A 27,932-nucleotide genomic window follows, 5' to 3' on the forward strand; every position below is an offset into this window, starting at 1 on the left:
GCTGAGCTTTGCTCTGTAAACCACCCCAGGGCCCCACAGACACAGAGATGACTCCAGGCCTCAGAGTGAAGAGTATGGACTTTTCATAAACAGTCTGTCACCTCTTGGGCGGCCCAGGAGGGGCTCAAGCAGCCTCCTTTCTAGGACCTCCTTCCTCCCATCGAGGCCTAGCAGGAGAGGCTGACCGAAGGGCCAGCAGGTCTGGCCCCACCCCCCGCCAAGGTTCAGCACTGGAGCTGAGGGTCCTGAAGCTGCTTCCAGAGGCGGATGCTGTTCTGGGGGCTCAGGGGCCGCACCAGCAGCAGGTCTCGGAAAGCACAGGGGTCAGCCGTGCGGTCTGCTGGCCAGGCCGTGAGGAAGCCTTTGTGGGTCCTGGGCGCCAGGCCCAAGGCTTGGAAGCACAGGCCAGTGTAGACATCGTTGAAGGGGAAGGGGGCCACACGGGCCGCTGCCTGCAGCAGCCAGGGTGCCAGGCGCCCCGCGATGATGTAGCCGCCGCCACTCGCATAGGCCGGATAGCCGCCTTCGAAGAAGGACCCCGGCACATAGAAGGGGTCTCCAGGCCTCCGGAGGGGCTTGGCCTGGGTGAAGACCTCTCCCAGGTAGAGGCCTCGCGCCTTGCCCGGTGGCAGGGCCCGCAGGTGGTCCAGCAGGGCGGGGGTGTGCACAAAGGCGTCATCCTGGGCTTGCAGGATGAAGCTCACTCCGGGACAGTGGCGGCCCAGCCAGGCCAGCAGCAGCAGGTCCTTGAGCGTCTGGTTGAAGGGGACATCGAGGAAATCCCAGAGCAGCAGGTCGCTGTAGCGGCGGCTCTCCCAGGCCACCAGGGAGCCTAGGTCAGGCCCTGCCTTGCCCTCCGGGGACCCCAGCAGGAAGAGCAGCCGGACCCCAGGAGCCGGCCCGCCCCACGTCTCCCTCACAGCTTGTCGTTCTGCAAAGCGTCCTGGCTCCGACTTGATGGCCAAGAGCAGGTAGGGGATGTCGGGATCCTCACAGCCGGCCACTTGGCCACCGCTGCCTCTGGGCAGCCACCGCGGAAAGCTCCGGCAGGCTGCCGACAGCAGGAAGCGGCGGAGATCCTCGGGGTAGGAGGTGAAGTCGGGGATCTCTGCCGCGGCAGCAGCCCCCCAAGCACGGCAGTCCCCCGCCTCAGTGCTGTCCCCGCTGGGTAGGGTCCCCAGGCGCCACTGCTGCTGGTTCCAGTAGGCGGAGGCCAGTGGGCCCAACTGGCCCAGGCGGGCTGAGAGGTTAGCTGGCAGGGTGGGCTCGGAGCTGGCGGATGTGGGGCCTGGCGGGGTGCCGCGGGGTCCGGGGTGGGCCTTGCCCAGCCGAGGCTCGGACGTCCACTCGATGTACACCTTGAGGCCCAAGAGCGTGAGTAGAGCTGACAGGCAGAGAAGGCACTTGGGGCAGCGCATGACCCGGCCCAGGGAAGGGGCGGCTGTGGAAGCTGGAAGACGAGCCACAGAGGCCTTTGGGGTGCAGGTAGGGGCCTTCTGGTCCCTGCCGGCCCCAGCAAGGCTTCTCTCTGTCCCAGACCCTAAACCAGCCCTCCTCCTGGACCTCCTCGTCCCGCTCCACTCCCATTCCAACACCCTCACTGCCCACTCTCAGCCCAGCTCCTTGCACCTGCCTCGCAGCCTGCAGGCCACCTACTCCCCAGCCCCACCCAGAGACCAGGGCCTCTGCCGTCCGGCCATTCCCCCCCCCCCCCCCAGTTCATCCCCCTCACCAGGAGCTAGGATCCCCGGGCTCACCTCCTTCCACCTTCATGGAAGCTGCCTCCCTAGCCCGACAGCCCCCACCCCAGGCCCCTTCCTCTTTACCTCCCGTCGGGTCCAGCTCCCGCCAGCTCCAGTGCCCTGGGCCTTGGCTCAGCCCTCCCTGCCGCTTCCCTCAGCCCTGGTCCCGCGTGCTGTGTCCCTCAGTGTGTCCCGCGGTGCCGGTGCGGTGTCGTCGTTCTGGTTCTCCAGCCCAGCCCAGCCCATCCAAGGTCCGCGGGCAGGGCAGGCGGGGAGGGGAGCTGGAGGCTGGGAGGGCCCCAGGGGCCGGGAGGGGCTGGGGCGGGGCTGCGGGGCGGGGGAGGGGGAAGCAGGACGGAGGCAGACCTGAGCGATGGGGCCTCTGGCGTGTCAGGGCTGGTTTTCTGAGACCTCGGGAAAGGTGCAGGGGTGGCTGCAGAGACTGGCGGGGAGCAGGCAGGCCGGCCGAGGAGGGGAGAACCAGGGGCCTGGGAGATAGTCGGAGGGAGGGTGAGGCCAAGCGCTGCTGGAGCCCGGGCTGGGAAGTGTCAGGGACTGGCAGAGTCCTCAAGGGGCAAAGCCAAGGCCAGGGGCTGGCGCCTGGCCGGGGTCAGAGGCGGCAGGCGGTGAATGTGCTGAGGAGGGCTGGAGTGGCCCTGCCAGAGGTGGGGGGGGAGGGGGTTGTCATCCCCCAGAGTCAGGGTTGGGGTGGAGACGGGGGCTGGTGAGGAGGAGGAGAAACAGGCAGAGACAGACATGACAGAGAAGAAAGAGAGCGGGGAGACGGGAGACAGGCTAGGGAGGCCTAAGAGGGGAGAGCTGCACCAAGAGGATAGGGGTCGGGCAGGTGGAGAGCGAGGTTGGGGAAGCCCCTTGGGGGAGGGCGGCGGGATGTAGAGGGGCGGGTGGGGCTGTGGGGTTGGGGCAGAGAGCAGGGAGTCTGCGGACGGAGCCGGAGTCAGGGAGAAGCAGCTGGAGCCAGGGAGAGGCCGAGAAGGGAGCCAGGGAGGAGCAGAAGGAAGAGGGGGTGGAAGGGGAGCCAAGCCAGAGGGCAGTGAGGGTGTGGGTGGGTTACCGGGACCCCTGCACCTCCAACATCCCTTCGGGTGCCTGGGCTCCTGCCCGGCACAGCTGCCCAGCACAGCGGGGGTGGGAGTCTGTCCCTGCTCCATGGGGGGGGGGGGCTGGCCCCGCCCACAGCACCGTGGCTCCCGGAACACGCACAGCCAGGCCCCTGGGACCCAGAGGGTGTTTGTCCTTGTTTACATGCCTCCCCTCCAGGGGCCCCTGCTGTTGGGGCCTCTTGGGCTGCCTGGGGAGGCGGGGAGGCAGGCAGGCAGGCAGGCGGGGCCGCCTCATCCCAGACCTCCAGGAGCCTGGGGCTGGACAGAGGGCCCCCCAGGGAGCCTGGCCTGACCCCCCCTTGACCCCACCCGGGTTGGGAGCTGTTCAGATCACCTCAGGAAGCCTGCCTGTCAGCAGCAGCAGTCCCGCCCAGCAAGTGCAGATACTGGGACAGCTGGAGGGAGAGGGCGCAGAGGAGGGCGGCATACTGGTGGAATAAAAGCCAGAGTGGGAAGGGCCCTGAGCACCCCCGAAGGTGGGCGGGGGTCCAGGTCCCCAGACTCGGCTCACCTAGCTTCTCCCAGGGCGTGGAGGTTCTTCAGCCAGGGGGTGGCGGCAGGCCAGTGGAAAGTCTCAGAACCGTTTTGGTTGCTGTGGGCATCGGTCTGCAGACGCTCCAGTCGGAGAGAAACACCACCCAGCCGCTGGAACAGGTAAAGTCGGATGTCCAGAGTGACTGAAGAGGTGCCGCCTTGTGGAGCACAGTTGGGGTGGATGTGCGGGTCGAACATGGTTGGCCCATCCAGCACTCCTGCTTCTCCAGGCCTTTGGATCCTATCTCCAGATTATGCTAAGGCAGTTCTGGCGTCTCGCCTTAGTAACCATAGGTCACTGTTGAGTCCAAGTTCCAGTCAGCCAACCGAGAAAGCGGCCGGGACCACCCCCAGCTGCACCACCTCACTCATTATGTCTAGAACCTCTGGTAAGTGCCCTCCCGTCCATCAGTGTGGCCTTATCCAGTGTGATCCACCCTCCCTGGCCTAACACCTAAGAACCCACTCCTGCATGGGTTCCCCAGAGTTCTGACTATTCATCTGTCTGCAAGTCTTGCCCTTCTTTTGGTATAAAAGCTGTTCCTTCTTGGTCATCGTGAACTGCTGTCCCCTGAACGTGCTTGACTCTGCACTTGTGGGTCCGTGACAGCAGGGGTGCTTGTGCTGAGTCTTGAGGAAGGCAGACAGCCTTTCAAGGCATCTGCCTCAGAGGAGGTCATCACAGGGTTTTCAAGCCCAGGACTGCTGGTGGTCTCCTCTCACTGGCAAGGGAGGTTCCCAGTGAATATGGGGGTTCAAGACTGTTTCCTCTGTGTCCCCATGTTTCTAGGTCCCACTGTTTCCCAGTGCTCTTTCACGAGAAACTTGTGGAGACGGAGAATTCAACCCTCATGACTCAGGAACCAGCATTTTTTTTTTTTTTTTTTGTCTTCTTGCCTTTTCTAGGGCTGTTCCCGCGGCATATGGAGGTTCCCAGGCTAGGGGGTCTAATTGAAGCTGTAGCCGCTGCAGCCTACACCACAGTTCATAGCAACGCCGGATCCTTAACCCACTCAGCAAGGCCAGGGATCGAACCTGCAACCTCATGGTTCCTAGTCAGATTTGTTAACCACTGAGCCACAACGGGAACTCCAGCAAATTTATTTCTACATTTGTCTTTTTTTAGGCCAGGCTAGGGATTGAGTTGGAGCCACAGCTGAGGCCTGTGCCACAGCCACATGGGCTCTGAGCCTTGTCTGCAACCTACACAAGAGTGCACAGCATCACTGGATCCTTAACCCAGGATTGAACCTGCGTCCTTATGGGTACTAGTCGGATTTGTTACTGCTGAGACATATCGGGAACTCCAGGAACCAGCAAATTTAAATGGTTTGTTGTATTTTTCAGCAGTATCAGCTGGTGCTGTAAGAATTTTGTAGGGACTGTCCTGGGAGCTTGCCAGTTTTGAGATGGTGACTTGAGCTGGGCACTCACGGGTGCTCCAGGGAATGGGCCCAGCCCTATCTTTGGAACTGTCATCACTACCACAGTGAAAAGCACAGCAGCCTTAGGGGCTCCCGGGGTATGTGCTTCAGTTGGCACCTCATCGCAACCCCAGGCGATAGCCTTTTTGTGATGCCGCTGTGTGCCAGGGATTTCTAAAGTCTAGTTTCTTGTTGCCAGGAAGCCCCACAACGCACTCAAGCCAGAGGCAGGACCAGACCAACCCCCAATCCCAGCTTTGCGAGTTTATCTCTAGGAATACGCCACAGGCCAGTGCTGTATCAGTTTGGGTCCAGTCCGGAAAGAAAAAAACCACACGGTGATTTGAACAGGGAAAGTTTAATGTAAAGAATTATTGGAATTCCCTGGTGGCCTAGTGGTTAAAGGGTCTGGCGTTGTCACGGCTGTGGCACAGGTTTGATCCTTGGCCTGGGAACTTCTGCATGCTGTGAATGCGGCCAAAATGACTAACAGTAAATTTGAAATAAAGGAGTCTTTGGTAAGGTGCCTCAGAATTTATTGGAAATCCATCTTCGGGGGTGTGATGGAGAAGCATCCACAGGGGGGTGCCTCAGTGGAGGCATTCCTCTAAAAACTGCAGGGGGGGGGTCGCCAGGGGACGCCGCTGATCCCCAGGTGCTGGGAATTCTGGACACACCTGAGCAGAACCGGGAAGCAAAAGCCTTTCCTCTTGAGGATGTTTCTTGCTCGCCCTCTACTGGCAAACCTTATCCTGCCAGTCAGCAAAGGAAAAATATTTCAAAGGCCCCGATAATTTTTTTTTTTTGTCTTTTGTTGTTGTTATTGTTGCTATTTCTTGGGCCGCTCCTGCGGCATATGGAGGTTCCCAGGCTAGGGGTTGAATCGGAGCTGTAGCCACAGGCCTACGCCAGAGCCACAGCAACTCGGGATCCGAGCCACGTATGCAACCTACACCACAGCTCACGGCAATGCCGGATCGTTAACCCACTGAGCAAGGGCAGGGACCGAACCCGCAACCTCATGGTTCCTAGTCGGATTCGTTAACCACTGCGCTACGACGGGAACTCCTTTTTTTTTTTTTTTCCCCCGATAATTTTTAGTGGAGCAAACAAGAAAGCTGAATTTGAGGCTGAGTCAGTGAGTCAGTAAGTCAGTTAAGAGGCAGTGGGGGGACACCGTGGGACTTGAGGTGCTCCCAGCATTTGGTGGGTGTGGGTCAGGGATGCTGTAGCCTACCTGGAGCTGAGTCATTCCGCATAGTGAAGAACCTATCTCTATGAAATGCAGCTAGCTCCCGGAGTTCCCCTCATGGCTCAGCGGGAACGAATCTGACTGGGAACCAGGAGGTTGGAGGTTCGTTGGAGGTTCGATCCCTGGCCCCGCTCAGCGGGTTAAGGACCCAGCGTTGCTGGGAACCTGTGGTGTAGGTCAGCAGCTGTAGCTCTGGTATGACCCCTGGGAACTTCCATATGCTGCAGGTGTGGCCCTAAAAAGCAAAAAAAACCCCAAACAATGCAGGTAGCACCACCTAGCAGGAAAAGGCAGCACACTCAGGTGGGTTAATCTCACAAGTTAAGAGAAGTTGCCTGACACAGAGGCGGGCGTGGCGTGGGGAAACCACAAGGGAGAGCTACTTGTAGCCAGAAGCCCTAGACCTGAGGAGGCAGGAGAAGGAGGTCCCTGGAACTGAGAAAGGAGTGTGTGGACAGCCTGTGAACGTCAGCCCAGGGTATAGACCTGCCAGTGCCCCTCATCCCAGCCCAACCCTTCGGCTGAGTGAACGTCGGTGGAGGCCACAAGTAGCTGTCAGCCTGCTGAGAGGGGGCTGAGGCTAGGCAGGGACCGGGCTGCTGGCTGGGTCTCGGGACTGCTCCTCCAGCCCCAACTTGAGGCCCTGGGCCCAGTCAGACCCCCGAACCTCACAGTTGGGCAGCATCTCCTCCACCAAAATCTGAGTGAGGTCCGGACTGGACACAGCAGGAAGGTCGGAGATATCCAGCCTGCGGAGGTTCCTGAGAGGAGGTGAGATGGGGGAGCGGGGTATAAGGATGGCGTGTGTGGACAGAGGAGTGCTTGCCCCGCTTCCTAAAACACGCTCAAGGTCTGCCATGGAGGCAGGGATATGGGAACTGCCTAACCCTCCCCCAGCCTGAAGTCGGGGTCTCACTGGAGGTGGTGGAGGCAGGCTAGGCCTCGTTCAGAGACTCGGGGGCAACCGGCCAGTGAGAGCTCTTGCAAGGAGTCGGCCAGCTGGTGGAGGCGGCCGAGGCACCAGTCGTCCACGTGGGGACAGCGCTGCAGCGACAGGGACTGGAGCTCCTTCAGGGCCACTGCAGGAAGGACAGGTGGATGGCACCAAGGGCCCTCCGTTGGCCCATGTGGAAGGGAGAGTGCCCATCTCCACCCCGCTGCACTCACAGAGGTTGTCCAGGCCTTGGTAGTTGATGGCACAGCCACTGGCATCGACAGCTTGTACTGGCACCTCCCGGAACTTCCGGAACTCAAGAGAGGAGAGGCCGCGCCCTGACTGTATCCACTCATTGTCCTGAAACCTGGACCAGAAAAGAGAAAGTGTCAACAGGGGACCCTACCCAGGCCACCACCTTATGAGAGCACTCCCAGCTCTGCACAATACACCCTGACTGGACTAAGGGCTTTATGTGCCTGGTCTCACTGGATCCCCTGAAGCCTCAGCAATTTTACATGACCGGAAACTGAGGGTCCAAGAGAGGACTGATTACATAAAAGAGCTATTAGTGTGCCATTTCTAAGGAAGGGGCTGGAGAAACGGCTCAACCAAATAAAAAATTTAATTGGAACCAAGATGAGGATAGATGAAGACTACATGTGCTTTTCAAAAAACGGAAAATAAGGGCGGAGTGGGGGGAGGAAGGAAAGAGAAAGGGGGTGAAGGAGGAAAGAAAAGACTCATTAACGCTGACTGGGCAGGCCTGAGATGAGCGTCCAGACAGCAACATGTCTCTGAGTCTCTACAGCACACCCCTTGCCGACATTTGGGACCACCGTCCCATGTTACGGACGACCAAAAAAGCTCAGGAACAAGCCCCCAGCCATTCAGCCGGGAGGGGGCAGAACCTTGGACACAAAGCCTGTCTGACTGAAGAGCCTGGGGCTTAGAGAGCTGCTCCCCGCCTCCCTCCCCCCCATTCGGACCCCTCTGTCCTCATACTTGACTGCACCTCCCTGCTTCAGGACGAAATAGGCGCCTGCGACGTATGGGCCGTATCGCTCCTTGATGTAGGTGAAGGACCTGCCGGAAGAGCAGCAGCTGAGGCTGAGGCTCGGAAGCAGCACACCCCTCGCCAAGCCCCAGTGCTGCTGAGAGGGTCAGAGTCCACAGCACAGGCCTGAGACAGGCAGACAGGCTGAGTCAGACTGCAAATATCTACTGAGGGCACCAGGGGACAGTGGTGATACAGGCAGATAATAGTCCTTGCCCTTGTGAAGCTATTCCACTGGGGGAAGCAGATGACTGAGAAGTAAGAACAAACTGCAGAGTATCACTTCTGTGAAGAAATTAACACCGAGGGACAGCCTAGGAGTGGCTTGGATCAGGGGTAGGAATAGAGGAGGCCAATTTAGTTTAGGTGTTAAGAAATGCGGAGTTCCCGTCGTGGCGCAGTGGTTAACGAATCCGACTAGGAACCATGAGGTTGCGGGTTCGGTCCCTGCCCTTGCTCAGTGGGTTAATGATCCGGCGTTGCCGTGAGCTGTGGTGTAGGTTGCAGACGCGGCTCAGATCCCGTGTTGCTGTGGCTCTGGCGTAGGCCAGTGGCTACAGCTCCGATTCGACCCCTAGCCTGGGAACCTCCATATGCCGCGGGAGCGGCCCAAGAAATGGCAAAAAAGACCAAAACAAAAAAAAAAAAAAAAAAAAAAGAAATGCTTCCTGGAGAAGGTGACACTTGAGCAGAGATTTGAGTGTGAGAAGGAATGCAGAGATCAAGGTAAGAGTCTGCCAGGGCAAGGGAACAGCTAGGGCAACGGCTCAGAGGCTCAAAGGAGGACAGCTGAACAGAGAGCAGTGAGGAAGCCATGCTGGTGGAGGTGAGGGGAGTCCCTGGTAGAGACATGAAAGCTCAGCAGGGGTCAGGTTTTCAGCCTTGAAGTTAGGCTTTTATTCTAGTTGTAGTCGAAACCATTTGAGGGTTTTAAGCAAAGTGGTAATGTTATTTACTTTCCTTCCTTAAGAGTCCTCTGGCTGCTTCACACTATAACAGACCGCAGCGGGTAAAAGATGACTAGTTAGGAGATGACTGTAGTACTCCAACCATAAAATGAAGGGGGTCGGACCAAGCTAACTGGTCTGGTCGAATTTGGGATATTCTGGTATTTCACTGATGGACTGGAAGTGGAGGGAAGGGAAACAAAGAGAGGAATCAGGGATGTCTCTTTAGAGTGTGGCCTGAGGAACTCCCTGGTGGCTCAATGGGTTAAGGATCCAGCATTGTCACTGCAGCAGCTTGGGTGGCTGCGGTGGCATGGGTTTGGTCCCTGGTTGGGGAACTTGCACATGCTGCAGGCACGGCCCAAAAAAAAGAATGTGACCTGAACAACTGGGTGGGCAGTGGTCCCACTGACTAGGATGGAGAAGGCTTGGAGGTGTGAAGACTTTTTTAGGGAGAAACCAAGGGTTTGCTATTAGCCATGTTAAGTCTGAAGTGCCAGCTAGGTCCGCAAGAAGAGATGGTGGCCAACAGGTTGCCCTATGTGAGCTGGAGTGCTTGGGGAGTATGTGGGCTGGAGATGAAGATGCAAGTGGGCAGGGCCTGCACTGGAAGCTCCAGGGTGGCCCAGAGTGGCAAGGAAGGGCGGGCACCAACTGGGGAGGCCTGAACAGCAGGGTCTTGCAGGCCAGGGATTCTCACCGGTTTTTTCGGTGCACCTTCAACGCTTGCTTCCGTAGCAGATACTCCCTGACAGCCTCCACATCACAGAAGTGGTCAGCCAGGAACTGGAGCAGTGTCCTCCCCTTCCTCTGACTGCCCTCTGGGTCCACTCCCCTGCTCAGGGCACGGATGCTGCTGGTAGCACTGTTGCGGGCCACTTGGTGCAGGGACTGGGGAGGAAGAGGGAGAAAGGGGGGCTGAGCCTGAAGCCTCCAGTGAGACACATAGCCAGACCCTGTTTTTGCACCACAAATCTACCCGCCTCAGTGCTTCCCTGCTTACTTAATTCTCCTCTTGGAACTTCCAAATTTGTTGGGAGCCACAATATTTCCCAATTCTTCCCTTAATCAATCCCAAATTCTCTTTGATTTGGCTAAATAGTCTTGGTTTTCCTAAAATCTTCCCCAAACTCTTACTTTCTCTCAAAACCTCTATTATCTAACCTCTTTTTTTTTTTTTTTTTTTTGGTCTTTTTAGGGCCACACCTGCAGCAACACCAGATCTGAGCCACGTCTGTGAACTACACCACAGCTCACAACTCTGGATCCTTAATCCACTGAGTGAGGCCAGGGATCAAACCCACATCCTTGGATGCTAGTCGGATTGGTTTCTGCTGAGCCACGACAGGAATTTATCTAACCTCTTAATTTCTCACAAATTCTCCCCAGAATTTTCCAGAATAACTCATTCCTTTCCCCCAAATATAGTCTTAATTTCTCTCCAAACCCCCCTTAATTTATCTCTTAAAGCTCCCAAGCTCTTCCTTCAATTTCCCCTCCAAATTTCTCTTAGCCTGCCTCACTGTTTCTTTCTGCTTTAACCAAAATCTCCTGATAATTTTGCCCAAATCCTTATTTTCCCTCAAAATTCCTCTTAAGCTCCCAACTTTTAACTTTAATTTTTCCTAAATTCATTCCTTGTTTTTACCCAATTTTCCCCTAAATTCTTTCCACCAAAATGGCAAATTCTTCCCTTAATTTCTCCTAGGTCCTTCCCTTGGAATTCCCAAATTCACTTCTTGGTTCCTGCCCCCACCTCTCCATCAACTTTTGACTTTTCATCAAAATTCCCTATGAGTTACCCTCACTAGTATCCTTTGGCCCCCCACCCTTGGACCTCACATCCCAGTTTCTCGGCCAATCCCTTCCAAGACCTCAGCCCTACCAGGTCCCACCCTTGCTAATCCTAAATCTCCCAGCACTTCCAGTCGGATCCCTCCTCTGGGGGCTGGGCGGGCCAGACCGGTCTGTGAGACCAGCACCTATCTTTCCCGCTCCTGACGGCAGCCACGAGTATCTGCTCCAAGCGCAACCCCGCCCCGGTTCCCTCCTGCTCCTTGCTTCCTGGGCGCCCACCAGAGGAACAGAGCGGATGTCAATTTTCCGGGGCCCTAACAGCCCCCGGTCACCTACCGCCCTGGACGCCGCCATCTTGCTGGAATTAAGCAACCGGAAGGGGCTGGTCTTAACCTACACAACCATTTCCGGCGCGCGCCGAGGGGATGTGTGTGTGTCTTCTGGCCACGCCCCCTATGTTTTCCAATCCTTTTCTTAAAGAAGTAGACAGGTTTTGGCTCTGATCCATATATTTTATTTATGTACGTATTTATTTACTTTTGCTTTTTAGGGTCGCAGCCGAGTCATATGGAGTTTCCCAGGCTGGGGGTCCAATCCGAGCTACAGCTGTCGGCCTACACCACAGACAGCAATACCAGATTCGAGCCGAGTCTGCAACCTAGACCACTGCCCAGATCCTTACCCCACCCCGGGATCCTTAACCCACTGAGCGAGGCCAGGGATCGAACCTGCATCCTCATGGATACTAGTCGGGTTCATTAACCGCTGAGCCACTAACGGAACTCCTCTGATCCATATATTTTAAAAGGCTTTATGTAAATCTTGTGTCAGAAGATGCCCAATGGCTTTTTTTTTTTTTTTTTTTTGTCATTTTAGGCCCTCACCCCTAGCATATGGAAGTTTCCAGGCTAGGGGTTGAATCAGAGCTGTAGCTACCGGCCTACACCACAGCCATAGCAACACCGGGATCCTTAACCCACTGAGCAGGGCCAGGGAGTGAACCTGAGTCCTAATGGATACTAATCGGGTTTACTACTGGGTTCATTACCGCAGAGCCATGATGGGAACTCTTCATTAGTGCAAAGAGATTATATATAAAAAGCATTTTGAGGGACTATCTTGTGCTTCATTAAGAAATGTTCAAGAGTTTCCATCGTGGCGCAGTAGTTAACAAATCCAACTAGGAACCATGAGGTTGCGGGTTCGATCCCTGGCCTTGCTCAGTGGGTTAAGAATCCAGTGTCACCATGAGCTGTGGTGTAGGTCGCAGATGCGGCTCGGATCTGGCGTTGCTGTGGCTCTGGTGTAGGCCGGTGGTTACAGCTCCAATTAGACCCCTAGCCTGGGAATCTTCATATGCCGCAGGAGCGGCCCTAGAAAAGGCAAAAAAAAAAAAAAAAAAGAAAAGAAAAGAAAAGTTCAGGTTGGAATTCCCATCGTGGCTCAGTGGTTAACAAACCCAACTATCGGAGTTCCTGTCGTGGCTCAGTGGTTAACGAATCCGACTGAGAACCATGAGGTTGTGGGTTCGATCCCTGGCCTTGCTCAGTGGGTTAAGGATCCAGCGTTGCTGTGAGCTGTGGTGTAGGTTGCAGACGTGGCTCGGATTCCACGTTGCTGTGGCTCTGGCGTAGGCTGGCAGCTACAGCTCCGATTTGACCCCTAGCCTGGGGACCTCCATATGCCGCAGGAGCGGCCCTAGAAAAGGCAAAAAGACAAAAAAAAACAAAAAAACAAAAAACAAACCCAACTATCATCCATGAGGATGCGGGTTCAATCCCTGGCCTAGCTCAGTGGGTTAAGGATCCAGCGTTGCCCTGAGCTGTGGTATAGGTCACAGACGCAGATTGGATCCCAAGTTGCTGTGGCTGTGGTGTAGGCTGACAGCTACTTCTCTGATTCGACCCCTAGGCTGGGAACCTCCATATGCCAAGGGTGTGGCCCTAAAAAGACAAAAGACAAAAAAAAAAAAAAACGTTCAGGTAAAGCGTTCCCATCATGGCTCAGTGGAAATGAATCTGACTGACTCCATGAGGATGCAGGTTCGATCCCTGACCTCGCTCAGTAGCTAAGGATCCCGGCGTTGCTGGGAGCTGTGGTGTAGGTTGCAGGCATGGCTTGGATCTGATGTTTCTGTGGCTCTGGTGTAGGCTGGCAGCTACAGCTCTGATTAGACCCCTAGCCTGGGAACCTCCATATGCTGCGGGTACAGTCCTAAAAAAAATGTTTAGGTTAAACTGTTTGAAACAATTAGGGACGAATCTACAGAAAAAGAAAAGCAACCCGAATATTTTCATTCAGAGTTCCCGTCGAGGTGCAGCAGAAACGGATCTGACTAGGAACCATGAGGTTTTGGATTCAATCCCTGGCCTCGCGCAGTGGGTTAAAAATCTGGTATTGCTGTGGCTGTGGGGTAGGCCGGCAGCTGTAGCTCTGACTGGATCCCTAGCCTGGGAACCTCCCTATGCCCAGGGTGCGGCCCTAAAAAAAGCAGAAAAAAAAAAAAAAAGAATATTTTCACTCTTCTTGGGTCAGCTGGAGCTTCCTCTCACAGGCCTTAAAATGGGACTTGGAGAGTTCCCATTGTGGTGCAGTGGGTTAAGATTCCGACTGCAGCAGTTCAGATTGCTGCAGAGGTGCAGTTCAATCCCCTGCCTGGTGCAGTGGGTTAAGGATCCAGAGTTCCCAGTGTGGCACAATGGGATCCCTGGCATCTCTGGAGTGCTGGGATACAGGTTCAATCCTGGGCAGGCACAGTGGGTTTAGGATCTGGCATTGCTGCAGCTGCACTGTAGGTCACAGCTGTGGATTAGATTCAATCCCTGATGGGGGAACTTCCAAATGCTGCTGTGCAGCCATTTAAAAAAAAAGAAAAAAGAAAAGAATGGAGTTCCCTTGGTGGAACAGTGATTAACGAATCCGACAGGAGATTGCGGGTTCGATCCCTGGCCTTGCTCAGTGGGTTAAGGATCCGGTGTTGCCGTGAGCTGTGGTGTAGGTTGCAGATGCGGCTTGGATCCCATGTTGCTGTGGCTTGGTGGCTACAGCTCTGATTCGACCCCTAGCCTGGGAACCTCCATATGCTGCCTGAGCAGCCCTAGAAAAGACAAAAAGACCAAAAAAAAAAAAAAAAAAAAAAAAAAAAACCAGGACTCAGCTTTTCCCTGGGAGAGGGGTGGTCGGTTCTTCCAATTGGAGTATTTTCCTTCCCTCCAACAGACTCACAGTTCCCCTGAGCTTCCCGGTTTCTCTGGCTCTAACTTGCTAACCCTTAGGACAGAGAATGATGCACTGAGAAACTGTCTACATCTTTCTTTCCTTCTTTTCTTCCTTCTTTCTTTCTTTCTTTCCCTTTCTCTTTCTCTCTCTCTCTCCCTCCCTCCCTCCCTCCCTTCCTTTCTTTTGTCTTTTTAGGGCCGCAAACAGCACATGGAAGTTCCCCTCAGCAACTCAGGATCTGAGCCATGTCTGCAACCTACACCACAGCTCATGGCAACGCTGGATCCTTAACCCACTGAGCAAGGCCAGGGATCGAACCTGTGTCCTCATGAATGCTAGTTGGGTTCGTTACCCGATGAGCCACAACGGAAACTCCCGCATCTTTCTTTAAACCAAGGTCAGGGAGGGAAAGGCGGAGTAGGTGGTGAGTTTAGACCTCAGGATAAAGGGCAGAGGTGCGATCTCAAGACTAGTATTGTGATGTGTTGGCAATTTCAGTTTAAAGGCTAGACTTCAGTGTGAAAATTCAATATGAATCTTGTGAACAGAATTACTCACTCATTCTACAAATATTTACCACGTGGCAGGCACTGTTTTGGATACTGAGGTTACCATGGCGAACAGGACAGAATAAACCTCCTTCTCAGGTAGTCAACATTCCTGGTAGGGAGAGAATGGATAAGAAACAAATCAATAAGCAAGACTATTTCAGACAATGTTTGATTAGAATGAAACAGGCAGTATAACAGGGAATGATTGGGGCACAAGGCCATCAACAAAGACCTCTTGTGAAAAGGTAACATTTAAGTGGAGCTGAAGGATAGGAAGGAAACAGCCACTCAAAGATCTGGGGGGAAAGTGTTTCAGGCAGAGGTAACAGCCAGTGCAAAGGCCCAGAGAGAGGTGAGAGACTGAGTCAGAGAGGTGGGCAAGAAACTGCTTTATTGCATTTGCAGGGGTATACTGTGATGTGATCTGATTTACATTTTCTTAAGATCATTTCTGCCAAGTGGAGAGCAGACCTTAGGAAGGCAAGAGGGGAGCAGGCGAGTGGTGGGCGGGGAGTGGGCAGCGAAGAGGCTACTGCAATAGTCCAGGCCAGAGATGAACAAGGTCAGGAGCAAGGATGGGGCAATGGAGATGGTGCGAATTGCTCAGATACTCCACAGCCACAGTAATGCCCAATCCGAGCTGAGTCCGTGACCTACACCACAGCTCACGGCAACGCCGGATCCTTAACCCACTTCGTCCTGATGGATGTCAGGAACTCCAAGAGAGTGTTCTTTTGACTGCCACTCCTGGCTCCTCTGGCCTGTGGCTTGAGAAGCCCTGGGAGGCCCTGGGTGGAGAAGACAAGCCAGGTCCAAACTGAGAAGAAGGCTATACGGGAGGCTGGGGAGGAGCCATGGGAGGGCTGAGAGGAGGCATAGAAGGGTGGAGTTTGACCTCGCCAGAGAGGTGGTGGTTGGATCCTTGTGAACAGAATTGAGGCTAGACTTCAGTAGGGAAAAAACAAAAACAAAAAACACCAAAGTACACGAGGCTGCTGATTCTCAGTGGAGAATGAACTTTGGGATGCCTAGGCTCCCCCGCTCCTCACCTGCCCTTTACTCCTCCCCGCCAGCTCCCCAGGGGACTGGGTCACTCTGGACCTTGCCACTTCCTGCTCTTGGCGCCTCTGCTCAGAGACTATGGAGCTGTGGAAGCAGCTGAGGCAGGCTGGATTGGTGCCCCTGGAGCTGGGCCTACCCCCTCGTGCCCTGAGGGGGGTCCCCCCAGTGGAGAGGGTGGGTCAGACCCTCTCGTCCCCAGGGGCGGACACTGGAAGTGCCAGGGAGCGTCTGCTGTGGATCTGGGAGGAACTGGTGAGTGAGGGGTTTGGAGGGGCAAGAGATGGGGAAGGGAATGGTTGAATGAATGAGAATGAATGAAAATAAAAAGGGCCAAAGAGGAGTTCCCTTCGTGGCTCAGCGGTTAACAAACCTGACTAGGATCCATGAGTTCGATCCCTGGCCTCGCTCAGTGGGTTAAGGATCCTGCATTGCCGTGAGCTGTGGTGTAGCTCGCAGATGATGCTCGGATATGGCATTGTTGTGGCTGTGGCATAGGCCACTGGCTACAGCTCTGATTTGACCCCCAGCTTGGGAACTCCATATGCTGCAGGTGCAGCCCTAAAAAGTCCAGAAGGGGGGGGGCAGAGACACTGATGAAAAGAGTGAGAGACAAGAAAAAGAGACAGAGAAAGAAAAGAAAAGAAAAAAAAAAAAAAAAAGAGAGAGAGAGAGAGACCCAGAAAGAGAGAGACGAGAGATGGAAAGAAGAGATTGAGAGCCGAAACAGACTTAGATTAAATCTGAGAGAGAGAGAGAGAGAGATGGGAAGAAATAGACAGAAAGTTGGGGATATGGGGAGACAGAGCCAGCCAGCCAGCCAAGTAGAGACAGAGAGATGGAGACAGATAACAAGAGAGGGAGACATGATAAGAGACACAAAGAGGCTAAGACTCAAAGACAGAGAGAGATGGAGACAACGAGAGACAAAGAAATGGAGAGACCAAGGCAGGGGGAGACAGAGGCAGAGATCAGAGACAGAAGCAGGATGGTAGTTAGAGGCCAGGGACACAGTGAGGGTCCTGCCTGCTTGCTGTGGGCCAGGACTGCTAAAGAAATGTTACATTATGACACGTGTTAAAGAGAGCAAGGCTAGGAGTGCCTGCTGTGGTGCAACGGGATGGACGGTGTCTCCATCCCTGGCCTGCTTCAGTGGATTAAATGATCTGGTGTTGTTTAGCTGCAGTACCATTGGTTGCAACTGTGGCTTGGATCTCATTCCTGGCCCAGGAACTCCATATGCTGCGGGGTGGCCAAAAAAGGGGGAAAACAAACAAACAAACAAACAAAAAAACCAGCAAGGCTATCAAGTATGGAGACTGCTGTGATGGGATTTTGCAGTATAGGAGAAAGATCAGACTCTGCTCTGAATGCAGTCTGAGCAAGTGGGAATGTACAGCCAAGGAGCAAGGGAGAGGTCGGGGATAGAAGATTCCTAGGAGGAAACATCAGGGGTTAAGGGGGGATTCTAGCTAAGCCAACCTAGCAGGATTCTTGCTGAAGGCTGGCCTGGGGATCAGCTGTCCCTTGGGGAAGGGTGGGGGGCAAGGACCCTGCAGGTTCTTGCCAAAACTGGATTTTACAAGGAAGTGTCGGGTCTAGGAAAAGGTTCAGGATCCTGATCAAAGTTGGGTCAGACAGGGGTTCCCATCATGGCTCAGTGGAAATGAATCTGACTAGTATCCATGAGGACTTGGGTTTGATCCCTGGCCTTGCTCAGTGGGTTAAGGATCCAGCGTTGCTGTGGCTGTGGTGTAGGCCGGCAGCTACAGGTCTGATTCGACCCCCAGCCTGGGAACCTCCATATGCCGTGAGTGCAACCCTTGGGTCAGACAAAGAATCCTTGTGGGGACTTGAGTTGAGACCTGCTCCCATCCAGGTTTTGAGGTGGGGACACACTAACCCCTTGCCCTCTGGGTTGGGATGCCCATGACTCCCCTTTCCCACCCACAGGGGAACCTCCGCCGAGTGGATGCACAGCTGCTGGGCCAACTGTGCAGCCTGGGACTGGAGATGGGAGTGCTTCGGGAGGAACTGGGTGCCCTCCTGGAAGAGGAGGCAGAGGAGAGCAGCGAGGAAGAGGACAGAGAGCTGGAGAGGAAGCAAGAAGGGGCCTCCAGTCCAGTCCCAGGTCACCGCCTTCCTGACTTTGAGATGACTATCTGAAGCCCTGCCCTGTGCTTCAGATGGACACAGGAATGATATGCAAATTAATGCAAAGAAGATAGGGGATCTGCAGGTCAAATCAACCTGCAGATGTCGATTCGGAATCAGCATGTGTTCCTTGAGCCAGTGATTTCTCTGAGGTTGTCTGAGATGAAATTGAGGGGTTGGCCCCAGAGCTGTGGGGCCTTTTGCAGATGAAACTCTGGATGTATTTGCAGATGTGTTGTAGATGCGTTGCAGGGGAGACATGGATCTTTGCAAATATGATGGAGATACGTGCACTTGAAAAGTGGCTAGCCCAAATTGAGATAGGCTGTGTGGCATACACACTGAACTTCAAAACTGGGTATAATAAAAAGAGTATACAACATTTCGATAACTGTAAAAATTAATTACATTTTGAAATGATAATATTTTGAGTATGTTTTTTGTTTGGTTGGTTTTTTGTTTTGTTTTGTTTTTTTGCTTTTTAGAGCCACACCTGTGGCATATGGAAGATCCCAGGCTAGGGGTTGAATCGGAGCTGCAGCTGCCAGTCTACGCCACAGCCACAGCAATGCCAGATCTGAGCCACAAGTGTGACCTACACCACAGCTCATGGCAACCCTGGATCCTTAACCCACTGAGTGGGGCCAGGGGTCGAACATGCATCCTCATGGATACTAGTCGGGTTCGTTACCACTGAGCCATGATGGGAATTCCTTTCCTTCCTTTTTGATGCTGAATAATATTCCATTGTATGTGCAGCCACATTTTGTTTATTTGTTGATAGGCACTTGGGCTGTTTTTACCTTTTGGCTCTTGTGAATAACATTGCTCTGAACAAGGGTACAAATATCTGTCCAAGTCCCTGCTCTCAGTGCCTTTGGGTATATCCCAGAAGTGGAATCGCTGGACCCTTTGGTAAGTCTCTGCTTCATTATTTGAGGAAGTGCCACTCTGTTTTCCAGTGGCTGTATCATTTGCCATCCCCATCAATAGGGATGTCTAACTTTCCGCCTCCTTGCCAATGCTCGTTATTTTCTTTTTTTTTTTTTCATGATAGCTTTCCTAATGGGTGTGAGGTAGTACCTCATTGTGGTTTTGATTTGGCTTTTCTTAATGATTAATGATGTCCAGCAATTTTCCTGTGCTTATTTATCTATTTCTTTTTACATTTTAATCTTTTCTTCTTTTTTTAGCCATGCCTGCGGCTTGTGGAAGTTCCTGGGCCAGGGATCGGACCTGTGCCACAGTGGTTATCCAGGCCTCTGCAGTGACAATGCCAGATTCTTATCCCACTGCACCACAAGAGAACTCCCTCTTTTTGTATTTTGAAATAAGACCACTATGAAACTGAAAATTACCTAAGCAGCTCCTATTGTACTACTCTTGCATAGCACTATTTCAGACACTTGAAAACAGAATGTGGGTATGAGCAGATGAGCAGTGAGGATTCATTGATGTTTTCAGATGTGCTGCAAATGTGTCAGACCTCCACCTGCAGGAGACAGGGAGACATCTGCCCAGGTCCACATTTGTAGAATAGATGTCAAGCTAACAGGTGGAGGGCTCCAGCCTGAGGAGAGACAGCTCTGCAGGGAAGATAGTGGACATTCATTAAACCATTATTCCCAGTGAGGAAAAACACATGCTCACATTTTTGTAATTCCTCCTCTTCTCCTTCTTCTACCTTTTTGCCTTTTAGGGCCACACATGCAGCATATGGGGTCCCAAGCTAGGGGTCCAATCAGAGATGTAGCTGCCAGCCTACACCATACCCACAGCAACTCAGTATCTGAGCCATGACTGCGACCTACACCACACTCACGGGAAAGCCACTAAGCAAGGCCAGGGATCGAACCTGCATCCTCATGGATACTAGTTGGATTTGTTTCTGCTGTGTCATATTGGGAACACCTGCAATTCTTCTTCAAAACACTTTATAGTCCAGAGTGAGGATATTCCCAGAGAAATGAGATGTTGGCAGAAGAGTTGCTGCATTCCCATCAATGGGGATTTCCTCCGGAAAACAACCTGCTGCTTTCTGTCCAGTAGGTGGAGTCCCCCAGGACTGGAGGTGGTACAGGAGGGTTTGGGAATTTGCATTCATCCCTACACTGGTCCTCTGTTGCCCCCTGAGGCTTAGCCAGGTCTGCAGCTGCTGAGAGCCCTCCTGGGGTGGGGGTGCTGGGGAGAATGTTGGAGGTCAGCTCCCAGCACTCAGGGCATGAGAAAGACAACCCAAGAGCATGTGAATGAGCAGAGCCCCTCTCCCTCACTTGGGTCTCTAGGAAGAGGCTGGGGTAGTCTGGGGCCTCTTGGCAGCTACATTGTGGGCTGTGGGAGTCATAATGGCTGAGGAGGTGGGGCTCCATGGCCACAGGGTCTAGGTCATGCTTCACAGATGCCAAAGTAGTCTGCCTCCTGGGGGGAAAGAGACTGGGAGGGAGGGAGGCACTGAGGGGAGACTGGAGGGGGCAACTTGGGAGGGAATGATTCCTATTCAAGAACAGCATAGCAGGTAGCCCCTGATATCTGTGTGGGAGCTGCTCTGAACCATGTCCTGGGCCATAGAGGTGACATTTATGGAGGAGTCACTTAAGTCAAACACTCTGGGAGTTCGGGTGGATGTGGCCGGCCCACTGGTACTGTCCTCAATGCCACACTTACTGAGCTACGTCCAGTAATGACCAAGTCAGCACCAAGTTTGCCCTCCCTGGAGCTCTCAGCCCAAGATGATCAGGGCCAGGATTGGGGAGGCAGAGGCAGAGGGGTCAGGGCCAGGATGAGGGAGCATGAGTGGCTGAGGGGACTCAGATAAGGCAACAGGCCCAACCTGAAACATCAGGAGTGTTCTTAGGAAAGAACTGGAGGAATAAGTAAACATGAGCCAAGGGAAGAAAGAGAACGGGAAGCGTATAAAGACGTGCTGATTCTCAGGTCCCTCCCAGACCTATGGAATCAGAGTCTACGTTTTTAAGATGCTCAGGTACTTCCTTTGCATGGCTGATTCAAGAAGTCCTGTTCTACATCACAAATTTGGCACTGTTTGTTTGTCTTTTTAGGGCCGAACCCGTGGCCTATGGAGGTTCCCAGGCGAGGGGTCAAATTGGACATGTAGCTGCTGGCCTACACCACAGCCATAGCAATGCCAGGTCCTTAACCCACTGAATGAGGCCAGGGATCGAACCTGCGTCCTCATGGATGCTAGTCAGATTCATTTCCGCTGAGCCACAATGGGAACTCCGGCTCTGTTCTTTTTTTTGTGTGTGTGTGTCTTTTTCTAGGGCCGCACCTGTGGCATATGGAGGTTCCCAGGCTAGGAGTCTAATCAGAGATACAGCTGCCAGCCTACACCACAGCCACAGCAACGCCAGATCCGAGCTATGTCTGCAACCTATACCACAGCTTACAGCAACCCCAGATCTTTAACCCACTGAGCAAGGCCAGGGATTGAACCCAAAACCTCATGGTTCTTAGATTCGTTAACCACCGAGCCATGACGGGAACTCCCTGGGGCCAAGGATTGAATCCAAGCTGGAGTCGCAACCTATGCCACAGCTGTAGCAGTGCCAGATCCTTAACCCACTGCGCTGGGTGGGGGATCAAACCCATGTCCCTGCCACTGCAGACACTGTTGATCCCATTGTGCCATAGCAGGAATGACAATATGGGACTGTTTTGAGTAGCGGGCGGGGGGTGGGGGGGGACCATAAAGATCAAAAGCTCCCTCTAGCTGCTGCGTTGCGTGAAGGGAGAGTTAGGAGTCTCAAGTGGTGGTTAGATACAGGCAACCAAAGAGAAAAACAGATAAATTGGAATCAAAACTAGACACTTTTGCACTGGGAACAATATCTAGTCACTTATTATGGAGCATGATAATGTGACAAAAAAGAATGTATATATGTATGTGTGACTGGGTCAACTTGCTGTATAATAGAAAATTGACAGAACACTGTAAACCAGCTATAATGGAAAAAAATAAAATCACTAAAAAAAATTTTTTTTTTAAACTTCTCTAGGGCTGCTCCTGCGGCATATGGAGGTTCCCAGGCTAGGGGTCAAATCGGAGCTGTAGCCACCGGCCTACGCCAGAGCCACAGCAACGCAGGATCCGAGCCCCATCTGCAACCTACACCCCAGTTCACGGCAATGCCAGATCGTTAACCCACTGAGCAAGGCCAGGGATTGAACCTGCAACCTCATGGTTCCTAGTCAGATTCGTTAACCACTGCGCCACGACGGGAACTCCAAAAAAAAAAAAATTTTTTTTTTAATGAAAAAAAAAAAAAAAAACAAAACTAAACACTTTGGGAGTTCTCTTGTGGCTCAGTGGGTTAAAGATCTGGTGTTGTCACTGCAGCAGCTTGGATTGCTGCTGTAGCAAGGATTAGATCCTGGCCTGGGAACTTCCACATGCAACGGATACTGACAAAACAAAAAAAACAAACGAAAACCTCAACACTTTTATGCATCATGATATATGATCAAAAGTGAAAAGACTGGAGTTCCCCTCGTGGCTCAAGGCAACCTACAGATTCAGTGCAATCCCCATCAAAACACCAATGGCATTTTTCACAGAACTAGAACAAATAATTTTAAAATTTGTGCGGAAACACAAAAGACCCCAAACAGCCAAAACAGTCTTGAGAATGAAAGAGAGGGCTGGAGGCATCCTGCTCCCTGACTTTAGGCTATGATATAAAGCTTCAGTAATCAAAACAGCCACAGGTACTGCTCTCTCTTTCAGGACTTGGCTAAGGAGGAGGCGCCATCATTGGAACTGATATCTACCTCAAGGACTGAAAGTTTTGGTACAGGGAGCCCAAGTGCCACAACACACACTTAAGGCTGTTGGTCAAGCTATACAGGTTTCTGGCCAGATGAACCCACTCTGCCTTCAACTGAGTTGTGCTGAAAGGGTTGTTCATGAGTCATACCAATTGGGGCTGCCTCCATCCTTTTCCCAGATGATCCAGGAAGGCAAAAAAGCCATGGTTGTAGGGACTATAACGGATGATGTGAGTGTCCAGGAGGTACTTGAACTGAAGGTACGTGCTCTGCCAGTGAGCCTTATCATCAAGGCGGGGGCAAGATCCTCACCTTCTCCCAGTTGGCCCCGGATTCCTGCACTGTCCTCCTCTCTGGTCCTCACAAGGGCCAAGAGATGTACAGACATTTCACCAAGGCCCCAGGAACCCCACATAGCCACACCAAACGCATGCACACTCCAAGGGCCAGAAGATCGAGCTGGTCAGAGGTCGGCAGGCCAGCCGTGGCTACAAAAACTAACCCCAAATTCTGCTTTGTTATTACAAAGATTTTTTTTTTTTTTGCAGGAAAAAGAAAATCTTTTTGGCTTTTCTTTTTAAAAAGATTTTTAGTTTTTCTATTATAGTTGAGTCACAATGTTCGTTTTTAATTTTTAATTTTTTTATTTTATGATTTTTATTTTTTCCATTACAGTTGATTTACAGTGTTCTGTCAATTTCTGCTGTATAGCAAAATGACCTAGTCATACATATATATACATACACATATTCTTCTTCTCACATTATCCTCCATCATGCTCCATCACAAGTGACTAGATATAGTTCCCTGTGCTATACAGCAGGATCTCATTGTTTATCCACTCCAAAGGCAATAGTCTGCATCTATTAACTTCCGACTCCCAGTCCATCCCACTCCCTCCTCCTCCTCCTTGGCAACCAGGAGTTTGTTCTCCAATCCATGAGTTTCTTTTTATATAGCACAAGGAATATAGGTACTATTTTTTTTTCTTTTTGTTTTTTGGCTGCTCCATGACATATGGAGTTCCTGGGCTAGAGAGAGTTCCCAGGCCTGGACTCAGATCGAGCTGCGACTGTGGCATTGCCGGATCATTTAACCCATTGTGCCAGGCTGAGATCAAACCTGTGTGCTCCAGAGATGTCACCAATCCAAATGCACTTCAGAAAGAACTCCTAGTTATTATTTTACAATAACTTTATTATTTTATTTTATTTTTTGGTCACGGTGTGCAGTGGCTTGATGTGGGATCTCAGTTCCCACTCCAGGAACTGAACTTGGGCTGCAGTGGTGAAAGTGCCAAATCCTAACCACTAGACCACCAGGGAACTCCTTATAATAACTTCATTATTATTATTTTCCCTCTTAGGGCCACACCTGGGGCATATGGAAAATTCCCAGGCTAGGGGTCAAATTGCAGCCGTTGCTGCCAGCCTCTATCACAGCTCACAGCAATGCTGGATCCTTAATCCACTGAGTGAGGCCAGCGATTGAACCCATATCCTCATGGATACTAGCTGGGTTCTTAACTTGCTGAGCCACAGTGGGAACTCCTATAATAACTTTAAATGAATATAATCTATATAATTTTGAATCACTATGTTGGACACCAGAAACTAATGTAACATTGTAAAGAAACTATACCTCAATTAAAAAAAAAGTCAAGGGAGTTCCCGTTGTGGCTCAGTGGTTAACGAATCCAACTAGGAACCATGAGGTTGTGGGTTCAATCCCTGGCCTTGCTCAGTGAAGATCTGGTGTTGCCGTGAGTTGAGGTGTAGGTTGTAGACGTGGCTTGGATCCCACGTTGCTGTGGCTCTGGCGTAGGCCAGCAGCTACAGATCTGATTAGACCCCTAGCCTGGGAACCTCCATATGCTGTGGGAGTGGCCCTAGAAAAGGGAGAAAGACAAAAAATAAAAATAAAAAAAAGTCAAAATGAGTTCCTGTTGTGGCGCAGCAGAAACAGATCCAACTAGGAACCATGAGGTTTCAGGTTTGATCCCTGGCCTTACTCAGTGAGTTAAGGAACCGGCGTTGCTGTGAGCTGTGGTGTAGGCCAGAGGCTACAGCTCGGATTAGACCCTTAGCCTGAGGACCTCCATATTATGTGAGTGTGGCCCTAAAAAGCAAAAAAAAAAAGACAAAAAAAAAAAAAAGTCAAATGACTGGGACAGAAATTTTTCCAAGGAAGATATACAAACAGCCAAAAAGCACATGCGAATTTGCTCAACATCACTGATCATTGGGAAATGCAAATTAAAAACGAGATACCACTTCACAACCACTAGGAAGTGGTTATAATCCACTTCCAAATATAGTCCAAAAAATGGAAAATAGCAAGTGTGGACAAGGTTGTGAGACACTGGAGTCCTGACACGTTGCTGATGGAGCTGTGAAACGGTGCAGCCACTGTGAGAAACAGTCTGGCAGTTTCTCAGAAAGTTAAACATGGAGTTATCACATGACCCAGCCATTCCACTCCTAGGTATGCACCCAAGAGAAATGAAAACATGGGTCCACACAAAGACTTATACACGAACATTCATAACAGCATTGTTCAAGATGGCCAAAGCATGGAAATAATACAAATGTCCAACATCCAATGAATGAATATGCAACATAGCGTGTATCTGTACAATTGTACATTATTCAGCCATAAACAGGAATGAAGCACTGATATATGCTACATCATGGATGAACCTTGAAAATATTAGGCTACATGAAAGAAGCCAGAGACAAGGCCCAGCCTCCACTTTTCATTCATTCCACAAACCTTTACTGGCTGCTTCCTGTGTGCTTGGGACCATTCAATTACTGAGGATTCTTGGCAGTTCTGGTCAAGGCTCAGCGGAAATGAACCCGATTAGTATCCATGAGGATTCGGGTTCCATCCTTGGCCTTGCTCAGTGGGGTAAGGATCCAGCATTGCCGTCTGTAGGTTGCAGATGCGGCTTCGATCCTGTGTGGCTGTGGCCGGGGCGTAGGCTGGCAGCTGTAGCTCTGATTCGACCCTGAGCCTGGGAACTTCCATATGCTGCACCTGTGGCCCTGAAAAAAAAAAAAGCAAAAACAAAAATCAAGTACTGGGGATTCAGGGAAAACAAAAACAAGACAAGCAAAAGACAGTAATCATAGTAGCTAACCCTCACCACACAGGAACTGCACAGGGACGGGGCAGTATATTCGACCCTCAGGAGGTTATCAGCTTCTAGATCAGTATAATGAACTTCACCAAAGGCTGCAGTCAAGGTCAGTCAGTAGGGGTGGGACTCTAATCAGGCCTCTGACCTGCACCAATTTCTCCCTCTCCTTGCCCTTCCCAAGGAATATGGCATTGATCCCAGAGCCAGGCCAGTGTAGACGGGGAGGTTCCATCCTTACCACAGGGCCAGCCCTTCCCCCGGGCTCAATCCCATCTCAGTTCCCTCCCCCTACCGTCTCTCTATTCCCCCTCCTCTGCCCCTCAATCTTCCTCTGGCACTCTGCTGTCCAATAAGGTAGCCACATGCCTTCTGTGACTTCTAGGCACTTGAAATGTGGCTGGTCTGAACTGAGAGGTGTTGCACAGTGTATAAAATGTACACCAGACTTCAAAGGTTTACTGTGAAACAAAGAATGTGAAAAACTCATTATTTTTGTGGTTGATTACATGTTGAAATGATAGTGTTTTAGATACACTGCGTTAAATAAAATACACTATTCAAATTATTTTCACCTTTCCCCCCAATATGGCTATTATGAAAATGAAAAATTACATGCCCAGCTTGTATTACTGGCCACACACCTGTGGTGGCGGCCTGCTTCCACTGGATGATGCCAGCATAGGCTGCTGCACCTCCACCAGCTGTGGGAGAGACTGGGCAGAGCTGGTGGGGGATCCATCTGTGAAGCCTTCTGAGGTAGGGCGTCACTGAGGACACTGAGAAATGCTGTTCCCACAGGAGGCCACTGTGGGGGGATAAACTCCAGGATCTGGTGAACAGGCGACGGGCAGTATGGTAGGCTGAACAATTACCCCCAAAGACATCCATGTTGTAGTCCCTGGAACCTGCAAATGTTATCTTGTATGAAAAAAGGGACTTTGCAGATATGATTCAGCTAAAGATGTTGAGATGGGGAGTTCCTGTCATGGCTCAGCAGTGAACGAACCGACTAGGATCCATGAGGATGTGGGTTCGATCCCTGGTCTCACTCAGTGGGTTAAGAACCTGGCATGGCTGTGAGCTGTGGTCACAGATACAGCTTGGATCCCACGTTTCTGGGGCTGTGGTGTAGGCCAGCAGCTACAGCTCTGATTCGACCCCTAGCCTGGGAACTTTCATATGCCCCTAGCCTGGGAACTTTCATATGCCCTAAAAAAGAAAAAAAAAGATGTTGAGATGGAAATATTATGGTGGATTATCCAAGTGAGTCTTAAATGCAATCACAGTGTCCTTATAAGAGAGAGACAGAAAGATGTGTGACCACAGAAGAGGAGAAGATGCTGTGAAGACAGAATTAACAGGCTGTGTGAGGAAAGGGCCACAAGCCAAGGACTGCGGGGCCTCTGGATGATGGAAAAGGTGAGGAAACAGTTTCTCTCTTGAAGCCGCTTTCAGAAGGAATGCAGCTCTGCCAGCACCTTGATTTTAGACTTTTGACTTCCAAAATGGTAAGAGTAAATTAGTGCCATTTTTAAGACACTAAACTTGCGGCTGATTTGGAGATGCGACACTTGGGAGGTAATTAGAGTTAGATGAGGTCATGACGTGGGACTCTTATGATGGGATTAGTGTCTTTATTTCTCTCTCTTCTTCTTTCTCCTTGCATGCAAAAGGAAGGGCCACATGAGCACATAGTCAGAAGGCAGCTTTCTACAAGCCAGGATGAGATCTCTCACCAGGAACCAAACTGGCCAGAACCTTGATCTTGGACTTCCCAGCCTCTAAAACGTGAGGAAATAAATTTCTGCTGTTTTAGCTACTCAGTCTATGGTGTTTTACTATAGCAGCCCAAGCTTATATGGACTTTGGTACTGAAAGAGGGTCTAGAGAAATGGAATGATGGTTTTCTTTTCTTTTTGTCTTTTTAGGGCCACATCTGCAGCATATGGAGGTTCCCAGGCTAGGGGTCAAATCAGAGCTGCAGCTGTCAGCCTACACTACAGCCACAGCAACACAGCAACACTGCTGTGAGCCACACCACAGCTCACAGCAACGCTGGATCCTTAACTCACTGAGTGAGGCCAGGGATCAAATCTGAATCCTCGCTCATGGATACTAGTCTGGTTCTTTTTTTCTTTTTTCTTTTTTGGCTGCACCCACAGCATATGGAAGTTCCCAAGCTAGGGGTTAAATCAGCACTGTAGCTGCTGG

At 51.8% G+C, this 27,932-nt stretch overlaps 3 protein-coding genes and 1 pseudogene across 14 annotated transcripts in view; 2 read left to right on the top strand and 2 right to left on the bottom strand.

The window, feature by feature from the left end:
- Nucleotides 1-60: 60 nt before the first annotated feature.
- Nucleotides 61-3,670, bottom strand: B3GNT8 (UDP-GlcNAc:betaGal beta-1,3-N-acetylglucosaminyltransferase 8). 2 transcript variants are annotated; one of them, XM_013988607.3, is made up of 3 exons: nt 3,378-3,670; nt 1,827-2,230; nt 61-1,450 (listed from the first exon to the last, which is right to left on the bottom strand). In XM_013988607.3, exon 3 carries the CDS (start codon nt 1,416-1,418, stop codon nt 225-227), a length of 1,194 nt encoding a protein of 397 aa, XP_013844061.1. In that variant the 5' UTR covers nt 1,419-1,450; nt 1,827-2,230; nt 3,378-3,670; the 3' UTR covers nt 61-224. The 2 variants fall into 2 exon arrangements, with proteins under 2 accessions (XP_013844061.1, XP_084817214.1); XM_084961088.1 differs by having other exon boundaries at nt 61-2,230.
- A 1,496-nt stretch (nt 3,671-5,166) lies between these two features.
- The window catches only part of DMAC2 (distal membrane arm assembly component 2), a 159,776-nt gene continuing 137,010 nt past the window's right edge, over nt 5,167-27,932 (bottom strand). For 7 of the 11 annotated variants that reach the window (XM_013988612.3, XM_084961115.1, XM_084961112.1 and 4 more), the window contains 5 exons: nt 9,715-9,905; nt 8,016-8,096; nt 7,244-7,377; nt 6,993-7,155; nt 5,167-6,837 (listed from right to left, as the gene is read on the bottom strand). In XM_013988612.3, the coding sequence (XP_013844066.1) occupies nt 6,657-6,837; nt 6,993-7,155; nt 7,244-7,377; nt 8,016-8,096; nt 9,715-9,905 (750 nt within the window). In that variant the 3' untranslated portion in view covers nt 5,167-6,656. Of the gene's footprint in view, nt 6,838-6,992; nt 7,156-7,243; nt 7,378-8,015; nt 8,097-9,714; nt 9,906-11,147; nt 11,182-27,932 lie in introns of those variants that run through there. The other 4 variants (XM_021094422.2, XM_084961118.1, XM_005655871.4 and 1 more) reach the window with 3 other exon arrangements.
- Nucleotides 15,616-19,226, top strand: ERICH4 (glutamate rich 4). The gene is made up of 2 exons (XM_003127153.5): nt 15,616-15,895; nt 17,594-19,226. The coding sequence occupies exons 1-2, from the start codon at nt 15,722-15,724 to the stop codon at nt 17,804-17,806; spliced, it is 387 nt and encodes a 128-aa protein (XP_003127201.3). The 5' UTR covers nt 15,616-15,721; the 3' UTR covers nt 17,807-19,226.
- Nucleotides 20,417-23,080, top strand: LOC100738828 (large ribosomal subunit protein eL18 pseudogene; annotated as a pseudogene).

The sequence above is a fragment of the Sus scrofa genome, chromosome 6 (assembly GCF_054392235.1).
Source record: "Sus scrofa isolate SSC_HxYL_T2T_F1_AM1 chromosome 6, Sscrofa_HxYL_maternal_Yorkshire_Landrace_v2.0, whole genome shotgun sequence".
Lineage (NCBI taxonomy): Eukaryota > Metazoa > Chordata > Mammalia > Artiodactyla > Suidae > Sus > Sus scrofa.